The 9,024-nt window shown below is 58.2% G+C and overlaps 5 protein-coding genes across 5 annotated transcripts, besides 6 other annotated features; all 5 read left to right on the forward strand.

Moving 5' to 3' along the window:
* Nucleotides 1-437, forward strand: Tco025E_08053 (uncharacterized protein; the record flags this gene model as incomplete). The annotated part of the gene is made up of 1 exon (XM_029374910.1): nt 1-437. A coding segment is annotated over one exon (437 nt), but the record flags the coding sequence as incomplete, so codon positions are not given.
* Nucleotides 438-537: 100 nt separating this feature from the next.
* Nucleotides 538-554: a microsatellite.
* Nucleotides 555-1,051: 497 nt separating this feature from the next.
* Nucleotides 1,052-1,960, forward strand: Tco025E_08054 (uncharacterized protein; the record flags this gene model as incomplete). The annotated part of the gene is made up of 1 exon (XM_029374911.1): nt 1,052-1,960. The coding sequence occupies one exon, from the start codon at nt 1,052-1,054 to the stop codon at nt 1,958-1,960; it is 909 nt and encodes a 302-aa protein (XP_029224949.1).
* A 263-nt stretch (nt 1,961-2,223) lies between these two features.
* Nucleotides 2,224-2,250: a microsatellite.
* A 66-nt stretch (nt 2,251-2,316) lies between these two features.
* On the forward strand, nt 2,317-4,572 carry Tco025E_08055 (uncharacterized protein; the record flags this gene model as incomplete). Its single annotated transcript, XM_029374912.1, has 1 exon — nt 2,317-4,572. One exon carries the CDS (start codon nt 2,317-2,319, stop codon nt 4,570-4,572), a length of 2,256 nt encoding a protein of 751 aa, XP_029224950.1.
* A 190-nt stretch (nt 4,573-4,762) lies between these two features.
* Nucleotides 4,763-4,785: a microsatellite.
* A 665-nt stretch (nt 4,786-5,450) lies between these two features.
* Nucleotides 5,451-7,070, forward strand: Tco025E_08056 (uncharacterized protein; the record flags this gene model as incomplete). Its single annotated transcript, XM_029374913.1, has 1 exon — nt 5,451-7,070. The coding sequence occupies one exon, from the start codon at nt 5,451-5,453 to the stop codon at nt 7,068-7,070; it is 1,620 nt and encodes a 539-aa protein (XP_029224951.1).
* Nucleotides 7,071-7,287: 217 nt separating this feature from the next.
* Nucleotides 7,288-7,326: a microsatellite.
* Nucleotides 7,327-7,726: 400 nt separating this feature from the next.
* Nucleotides 7,727-7,750: a microsatellite.
* An 85-nt stretch (nt 7,751-7,835) lies between these two features.
* Nucleotides 7,836-7,856: a microsatellite.
* A 4-nt stretch (nt 7,857-7,860) lies between these two features.
* On the forward strand, nt 7,861-8,826 carry Tco025E_08057 (uncharacterized protein; the record flags this gene model as incomplete). The annotated part of the gene is made up of 1 exon (XM_029374914.1): nt 7,861-8,826. The coding sequence occupies one exon, from the start codon at nt 7,861-7,863 to the stop codon at nt 8,824-8,826; it is 966 nt and encodes a 321-aa protein (XP_029224952.1).
* Between the last annotated feature and the right edge of the window lie 198 nt (nt 8,827-9,024).

Genomic DNA, 9,024 nt, shown 5'->3' on the forward strand with positions numbered 1-9,024 from the left:
TCGTGGCGGCGCAAATACAACTGCTGCACACGAAACTAAAGGCCGTGACCCCGGCTCCCCCTCAGCCGGAAACGGCAGCATCGCCGCCGTTGGCCCTCGCAGACCCACTCCCGGCCGAAAAGGAGCCGCAACCACACGACAAGGCAGAGGGCAACGGTGAAGAAGAAGAAGAAGAAGAGGGTGAAGAAGAGGAAGAAGAGGGGGAGGAAGAGGAAGAAGAGGGAGAGGAAGAGGAAGAGGAAGAAGAGGGGGAAGAAGCGGAGAGTGATGCGGTGTGGCAGGCAACGGAGCGAAGGCCGTCGCGCTACGTAGACCCCACAGCGATGATGTTTGCATCGCCGCTGCCTGTCGGCGACGACAACCAGGACAACCGCCGCCGCAACGGCAGTGGGGCAGCCGACGGGGCCAAGCCCTCCGCCCGCGAAGGAGCTGGCTGAGGAAGCGCAGGGAGAAGCAGCGGCCGCGAATGATTCCCGCGTTCTGCGTCTCTAACAAGACAAGAGGCCATGATGACGGGCGTCGGTCGACGAATTCAGCGCTGCTGCTGCTGCTGCGGAGACTGCATCAATCGTACCGCAGGGCTTCTACGACCTGGGCGTCTGCATCCCAGTTTGCGTGTGCGTTTATCATGTGGAGGGGTGGAGGACCACTTGTGGCTACCAGCACTTACTTGCTTTTTTTTTTGCCTTTTTATGTTTTTGTTGTTGATTTGCGTCCGTTGTCCCTCTCGCCTCGTTGGAGCGCGTCTTCCCCACCGCATGCACGCGTGTCTGCTGCATACTTCCGCCTCCGGTCTCAGGGCAGTTTTCTCAATGGCACAAACCCACGCAGATAAAACGGCTGGCAAGAGAGTTTATATGTGCACTGCTGGTTTGGGCGTCGGCTTCTATATCCTTTTCATCCCTCCTGGTCCTATGCCGAGCCCTGAGATAAGCAGCCGGCGATATTACAAGCACGGAAACGCACAGATAAGTACACTTGCGTATAATCTTAGCCACCTAGCTTCTTTTTATTTTTATTTTTTCTTCTTAGCGGGGGGTGGGGAGTCATCATGGCAGCGTACCCCAGCGCCAACACTGAAGGTGTGCCGCCACCAGCGGCACCTGCACTTCAATGCCGTCGATGCCGCCAGCGCGTTATTTGCTGCCCCGGCTGCGGTGTGGCAAGTTTCAATCTGATCGACACCGCAGCGCTTCACAGATGTTATACAAAGAATCCGGCTCCCGCTGCCGCTACGAGTGCTTGTGCGGGTGCTAGTAGGGGTGGAGGTGGTGTGAGGTGGGCGTGTCCCCCGCCTGCCAGTGACTGCGGGGCGTCCGCACTGAGTTCTCCTCCTGCGGCGCCAACGGCGTTTGAGCTTTTCTGCCGCGACGCGGAGACTCGACAAGGCACCGTGGTGGATGACGACATAAATGAGCCGGTGGTGCGAGAGAACGCGAAGGAGGAGGAGGAGGGGGAAGGGCGACGCAACAGAAGGCGCCTTTGCGCTGAGGCTTGGCTTTCCGCAGACGCGGAAACGCGGGAACGCTACGAACTCGCCGCGACTGCGTTTGCGGCGGCGGCGGCGGCGGCGGCGGCGGCGGCGGCGAAGACGCCAATTGTGGCAGGCGGGGATGCCTCAGCGAGTCCCCGGAGGGGCCGGGGGAGACCCGTGGCATCGAGCTCGCGAAAGGCGCCGACGCCTGCGCCAGGCTGCGGAGAGGGCAGAGACGCCCCTGCTTCTGCGGCACCGGCAAATGCGCGGAGCGACGACGGAAAGCGGGCGAGGTCGTACCGGCGCCCCATGACGTCGTTTCGTCTCTTCTGCAACCAGAACCAGCAGAGGTACCAGACTGACGGTGCACTGCTGAAGGCGTGGAGGTCGATGAGCCCTGCGGAAAAGAAGCCCTACGACGACGAAGCGGCTGCCATCCGCGTGACACCGCGTGCAAAGCGGTCAACTCTTCCCTTTAAGAACTGACTTGACGTTGTTGGATTTTGTTTGGTGTCATCCAGACAGAGTGGGATGGTTCCTTTTCCTTTTTTTTTCTTCTTTTTTTACTACCGGGGGTGGGGGGAGCTGACACCGTCTGTGTTTGTGTTTTCACTTGTGTCTTCGCTGCGTGGCCGCCGGAGTGCCGGGGGACGAGGAAACCGTGCGGGATGAGTTGCCTGGTCGCCCCTCCACTGCCTGTGTGTGTGTGTGTCTCTCTCTCTCTCACTGGGTGCCTTCATTTTCCCCTCTTGTTTTTTTTCTCTCTTTTTTTTTTTCTCGCGGCGGACTTCACGCACGCGTGCGTGCGTACGCTCTCGCAGCCAAGGGCGCCACGCGTTGAAATGAACAGCGACGGCGCGCCGGGAGGAGTGTGTGGGGCCACTCCCGCCGCGGCCGAGCCATCGGCGTCGGCGCAGGCCGCCGGCAGCGGCACACGTGCGGCCCCACCCGAAGCACCGTTTCCGTTTCCGCGCACGATCCCCGCGGAAGCCGCGGCCACGTTTTGCTTCGTGGTATTCCTCTGCAACCGCTCTCCCCTCTTTCACTCAAACCGCATTCCGCCGCGCGAGGACACGCCGCCGTACGCCCCCGGTGACATTGTCTACTTTGGGCCCACGGAGGAAGTGGCGCAGCAGAAGCTGCAGGAGCTGGCCTTTCCGCTCGGGTTTGCCTGCAAGAGCTCCTACACGCGCAACGGCCCCCTCTGGAACTCCCGCCTGGAGTCGGTGCGGAAGCTGGACAAGGTGCGATACCACCGGCTAATTATTACCTCCACCTTTGTCGTCTCCGTCGCCGTAGAAAGCGGTGAGCTGCGGACGATGCAGACAAAATACGCTGCCGTGGCGTTGGTTGTCACTTCTCCAGCGGATAAGCCGTACCATCAGTTTTTGGTCAACAACTTCGCGAGCGTGGCGCGAAACATGCTGCACACCGCCCTCAGCTTTGCAATGAAGGCCACACAGCTCTTTTTTTTGAAGCTTTCCCCCACGACCGCCGTGGGAAAGTTGGTGGCGGAGTTGGAGCGAGGCTCGCAAGCGTTGCAGACGCACCGCACGCTGGGATCGATTCTCGTCAATGCCTTCGCACACGATCATGCCATCCCCCGCCTGCATAGTCGCCTTGCTAACGTGAAAGTCTCAAGTTTCTTTCTTGCCTCCGCCAGGCAACCGCCTTGTGCCACGGATTCCGTGGGGAACTTATTGAGTGGCGCGCTGCATAGTTTGTGCTGCTTCAGTGAGTCCTTCACAAGCCGTGTCATTGCCGGCCTGCTGACGCTGTCGAACTGGGAGCGGTGTGGCCCTGGTCAAGCCCACGTGGAAGCGCAGCAGCCGCGTCACGGCGTCGGGGAGGCCGCAGAGGCCGTTGACATCTACGGCGACTATTGGAGTCGGATGGAGACGGCGGAGGGGAGGAGTTGTAGTAGCTGTGGCGGCAACATCAGCAGCGGCAGTGGCAGCGGTGGCGGCAGCGGTGAACAGAAGAACTACGGGATTGTATCCCCGGTATTGGGGCCGTGCCAAAGTGTAGACAGGAACAACAGCAACAATATCGTCAGTTATGGTGACACGGAAAGCGTTTCCGCCACTGTCGGGGCTCAGCGGTTGGACAGATCAGATTTTAATTCTGCTTCCATGACAAACTCCGCACCTTCCACGACGGCGCGTAGCACGGATCCTGGCAACGATGTCTTCTGTCTGCTTTCATCGCAACGTGTAGGACGTGTGGTGATCTTCTCCACGGATCCAGAACTGGCGCGGTGTTTACTGATTGTGTCAGCCTTTTTTTTCAGAGACCATCGTGCCATCATTGGCACTTCAAGTCGCCTCTGCGATGACGTGCCTTTTGCGGGGAAGGTGCTCTCATGCGTCTACCCTTCCTTTCCGGTGCAGTGGGTCATGGAGGAGTACGACGAGGCCCGCGTGGAGCGATTGCTTTACTCCCCGCACTCTGTAGATAATCTGCTTTTGGTTATTGCCCCACGTAGCGGGGTGTGCGATCGCATGCGACTGGAGAAGCGGTTTAGCCTCATTCCTATTCTGGTGGAGAAGTTCAAAAAAGGCTTTCAGCCCGTGTGTCCGTTTCATCAACGCACTCTCAGTGTCGTGAGAATGCTTCCGGACAAGACGGTGTCTTCCGCGCTGCAGAAAGCGCGGCGGCTGCAGAGGAAGAGTGGCGGTGCGGTGAGCTGCGCCGTGTTTTTCGAGTTTTTCATGCTCGGGCTCGTGCGACAAAGCCAGCTGTGCCACCTGCAACGGCAGTGCGCCGAGGCGGAAGGGGCGTCGGTGTCGCTCCTTTCGACGCCCTCGCGGGGCGCGGCCTCCTCCTCCCACGCCTCTCGCATCGGGTCGCACATGTCGAGGCTGTTTTCCTTCCTCGGCCGGGCAGACGCTGGCGCTGCGCGTCACCGCGACCTTCCGCGTTGCCCCTCGGCGGACGCCGCCGCCGCCGCAGTGCCCATCGACGCCCCCGCGCCGGCGTATCTTCCGCGTGCCTCCTCTGAAGACGGCCCCGGCCGCATCTTCGGGGGTCTGCAGGTGAACTCGCAGTTGATGGGCCTCTTGGCGGAGTGCTGGAAGAGCGACCGAGAAGTCGCGTGAGCCTCCGAGTTTTCGCACGGCGACAGACACGGACGGTCGACCTCACGCAGAGGAATAATAAGAGCGGGGCAAAGTCCTTTTCTTGCTGCTGCTGTTCTCCCGCCTACGTGCAAGTGAGGTGCGGGTGTCGCAGAGGCGGAAACGCAATAATAACAAAAACAAAAGCAAAAAAGAGGCCTCGAAGGCACAAATAATATATATATATATATATATCTTTCCGAAAATTGTGAGAAATGAAAATGACGGTCGACCGTCTCTGCGTGTGTGACTTTTGAAGCGCGCGGGCGATACAGCCGACAGCGGCCTTTAACAGGGGCCGCTTGTGTTGTAGTTCATATGGCTGTTAGTTTTTCTTTGTCTCTGCGACTACTACCACAGCTACGTTTACTAGCCTGGCAATTGCGCGGTTTGTTTACCCCTCCATCCTTCTCATCCTTTGCCTCTCTCCCCTTCGCTTTCCATCACTGCTGTCTTGCTGTGGAATGCTTCTCTGGCTCCCTCACCGCCATGCATGGGAAGTCTTCCGACGGTGACTCCTCCTGGGGTTTTTTGCGGCGATCCATCTGCGCTGGTGAGGTGGCGTGCGCATCCGTTACGACGATGTTTACCATCACAGGAGCTCCAAGGCTGGCGTACGCCTGCCTTCTCTGTGCGTAACGTGTGGAGTTGGGTGCATGCGTCTTGTCGACGCCTACTTGTAATCGCTGGCTTCCTTTTGGTGTTTTGTTTTGTTCTTCCGTTTGTCGCCATGCTTCGCCTCCGCCCCCTTTTTGCCTTTTTTTTATATTTTTCTTCCGCAGTTAGTGGAGCCAAGTAACGGCAAGTGAGGGACGAGGCCTGCGTGTGTTCTCCGCGGCGGCATTTTGCATACATCAGAAATGCTCTCTACCAGGCGTTTGCTCGCGGCTGCCGGTGGCGCGGAGACGACGGCCTCGTACCGTAAGGGGAGCTACCACCTCGTCCCGAAGAAGCACACCATCGGCAGGCGTATCGCGGTGCGCAGTTACCTTGACCGCAACCGGACCGAACTCTCTGACCGAACTTACATGCCACAAAAGGCCTGGTTTGAGCCCTACACCCCGAGACAGTTCGAGAGGGAGCATGAGGAGCTTAGATACAACTTCTACAACCTTGAGACGAAGCTGATTTGGACTGCCTTTGACACCCCCGAGAAGATCGGTATTTTGCTCCACGACGAGACCATCAAGGGGGCCAGGCACCTCTACGACAAGGAATTCCTGGACGCCGCGTTGCACTGGACCCAGGAGGCCCGCTACTGGCGTTGCATTGGTATTACGAAGCCCTTTTACAACAAGACAACGCTGCGGGCGCACTGCTGGCACGATAGGGGCATCCAAGTTGGGACACTTGTCCTTTCACAGGCCATGCGTCACGCGTTAATGGATTTGGAGCGCGCCGTTCGGCGAAAGGAGTTGGGCCTGCAACCAAACTACATCTGGGACCGTTGGGGGCCGATTGGCTTCATTGATGGCGCCAAAACCGACTACTTGCCGCGATTCGCACATAACCCGTACGTTGACCCGGACGGTGTCGAGGTGACAGAGCTCGATGTGGCGCCCTTCAACACACATGAGCAGATTAAGGAGCGCTATGGCGCCTTCATAGACCCCGACCTCACCCCATTCGATGGTGTTTTTCGTGCACCTTCACACGGTGCCCTGACCCTCGACGACGTGCCGGCGCAGGCGGCGGTGGAATTGTTCCGTCAGCTCAAATCAAAGGCCGGCACACCAGTGTTTCTCGGCGGCGGAGCAGAAATTGCCCCGGCGGACATGCGTGCCCTCTTCTACCTTAGCGCCGATCCTGAGCGGCTTGAGAAGGCTCAAGGCGTCGATTCCTGGCAAGAGGTGCGGGAAATGTTGGCTCCTCTACAGGACACGTGTGATGAAAAGATTGAGGCCCTTCGACTGTTGCAACATACACGCCATGACGCGAATCGTGTTCGCTCTTTCTATGAGGAAAAGTGTGGGTTTGCGGATTTCATGTATACCCCCGACAAGGTTATCACCGCGGCGGTGCTGTGTTACCTGCAGGAGTTGCACCGCATATGCACCGAGACAGACTGGGGCAAGCCGCTCGCCCTTGCCTTGACGGACATGGAAAGAGCCCAAGTAATGGGCAGAGATGCCTTTTTGGTGTATCGCCACATTGAGGATGCGACTCTTGACAAGCAACGTCGCACCTGGGCGACGCGCTTTGCGGGTGAGGCAAACGAAGAGAGCACCCTGGATTACCTACTTGAGAACTTTGGTCGTCGCACGGAGCAGACTCGCAACGTCGGTTCCACTGGCACAGAATTTGACCGAGAGCAGGAGCCAATTGGCCGCCAGGTGCAGAGGCGCGTTCTTGATTCGGACAAGGCCCACAAACTGGCTGAGGCCCGCCAGAGGCGGGGCAAGATGTGGTCCCAGAAGAAGAGTGTTTTTGACTCGCTTCATCAGAAGCAGCTGCAAAATGTATCGTATGGTGTTCGTTAAAATTGTTGTATGTGCGTGGGCGTGTGTGGATCGTTGCTTGCCTGGTCACTCTTCTGAGGACGGCTGCGAAGGAAGGAAGGAGGGGGGCGAGCGGGCGAGATTGAGGAGAGTGACGCAGTCAAATGGTTGTTGATTCATGCAATTCACATCACTTGGCCTTCCCGATTTGCTTTGCGCGACGGCCGCCGTACACGCAGAGATGAGTGGAGACGTCTACTTTTTTTTTTTTAATTTCTCTTCTCTCTCCTTTTTTTTTACATTCTTCTTCCTTCCCTGCTGCACGCCTGCCATCGCTGGCGACAAAAGCTACGTGAGGTGGGGAGGGTCCGGCTGGTCCCCACGGGCGGTTTGGATCTTTTCTCTCTGCGCATTTGCACTACAGCGCCACTGCTGGCACCCCTGCCAGGGTTGCCCCGCCCCCTCGTGCTGCGCTACACGGGCGGCTGCGGCCAGGAAAGCGGGAAGGAGGAGAGAGCGGGGGCACGCGGTACCTCAAGCGCAACCCAACCCCCGGCGCGAAGAAAAGCAAAGAAAAAACCCATAAACAAGGGCTGGGGTGGGGGTGGGTGTGCTACCCGCGCGCACGTGGGAGTGAAGCTAAGGGCCAACTCCACCGCAGGCCATCGAGGAACTGGTACACTCGTATACATTGCAACTATATATATATATATCAATAGATAGCTGCACCCTTGCACTCTGCGCCTGCGTAAGACCCCAATAGCATAAGTTTTACGCGCACATATAACCGAGGGTTACTCTGCAGAAATATATATATATATATATATAGGGAATGACCTCGCATGCGCCGCCGAAGCTACTCGGCAGGATGCCAAGCCGCAAGCCGAATCAGCACCACCTCCCGCCACTGCTCCCTCCATCCTCACCGCCCACCACGGAACCGATTTCTCCTGTTGGGTGTCGGGCGATCGCGCCCCAGCCTACATCGCTTTCAGGCAGGGCCTCGCGCCGAGGTAGTGCCTCCCTACGTAACTGCTGCAGTGTCACGAAAATGGGGTTTATGGCCGAGGCAGATTCGCGTCATGCAGCACGCCATAGCGAGGAAGATGTAGTTAGCTACGCCGTGAAGCATCAACTGCCCAATTTGGTCAACGATATGATTGAGGACTTGCTGCGTGAAAGACCTGAGGAGGATGTGGAGGGGTGGATTTTCCGTTGGTTTGCGCGGGAGTATGAGCGGCGTCAATTGGGGTCGCGGCAACTGCTGGTGCGGTCACGCTTCCATTCCTTTCGACGAGATGCTGCCAGCAGAGAAGCGCCTAAAATGAGTGGGGAGCCCTTTTTGGTGCGATCGTCGTCGTCTGTGTCGTCGGCGCGGCGGGGGTCGAGGACCACGCTCCCTTGCAGCGGGACGGTGCTGGCTGTTGGCGGCCCCGCGAAGGAGGAAGTGGCGACCGAGTCGCAGCCACGGGCCGTGTTGGGTTCGCCGCAGTGCAACACTGTTATGTACTCGCCACCGCCCATGGCGGGAATAGTGGCACGCGGCGTCACGGTGCCGCTGCCGTCAGACTTTGCCCCCACCAGTGGGAGCCCGCTGATTACCACCATCATTGCCCAGCGTTCCCTTCCATTCCCCCGGGACCCCCCACAGTTGTCAGCTGGGGAGGAAGAAACCGTCGTGCCGCGGATACCACGCGGCGCGGACTTCCGACTCAAGTCGCGTTCCCCCCACACTGTAGATGTTTGCGGCAACAAGAACAACAACAGCGACGGGAGTCTGGCTCCAAGCCCTGTGTGACACACTGCACTGACGCAGAATAAGAAGTTCAGTCTATATGGTTTGCAGGCGTGTTACCCAGAGCATGTACGAGTTGTTCTCTCATTTCTTTTTTGTTAGCAACCTCGTGGACGTCCATGAGGCACCGTACCACCTGGGAGTTCCTGTTAACAGGGCCCCATCATCTGTTTTTGAGAGTTTCCTTTTTTTTTTTTTTTT

Source organism: Trypanosoma conorhini, assembly GCF_003719485.1.
Source record: "Trypanosoma conorhini strain 025E chromosome Unknown Tco_14.4_contig_00690, whole genome shotgun sequence".
NCBI classification, from domain to species: Eukaryota; Euglenozoa; class Kinetoplastea; order Trypanosomatida; family Trypanosomatidae; genus Trypanosoma; species Trypanosoma conorhini.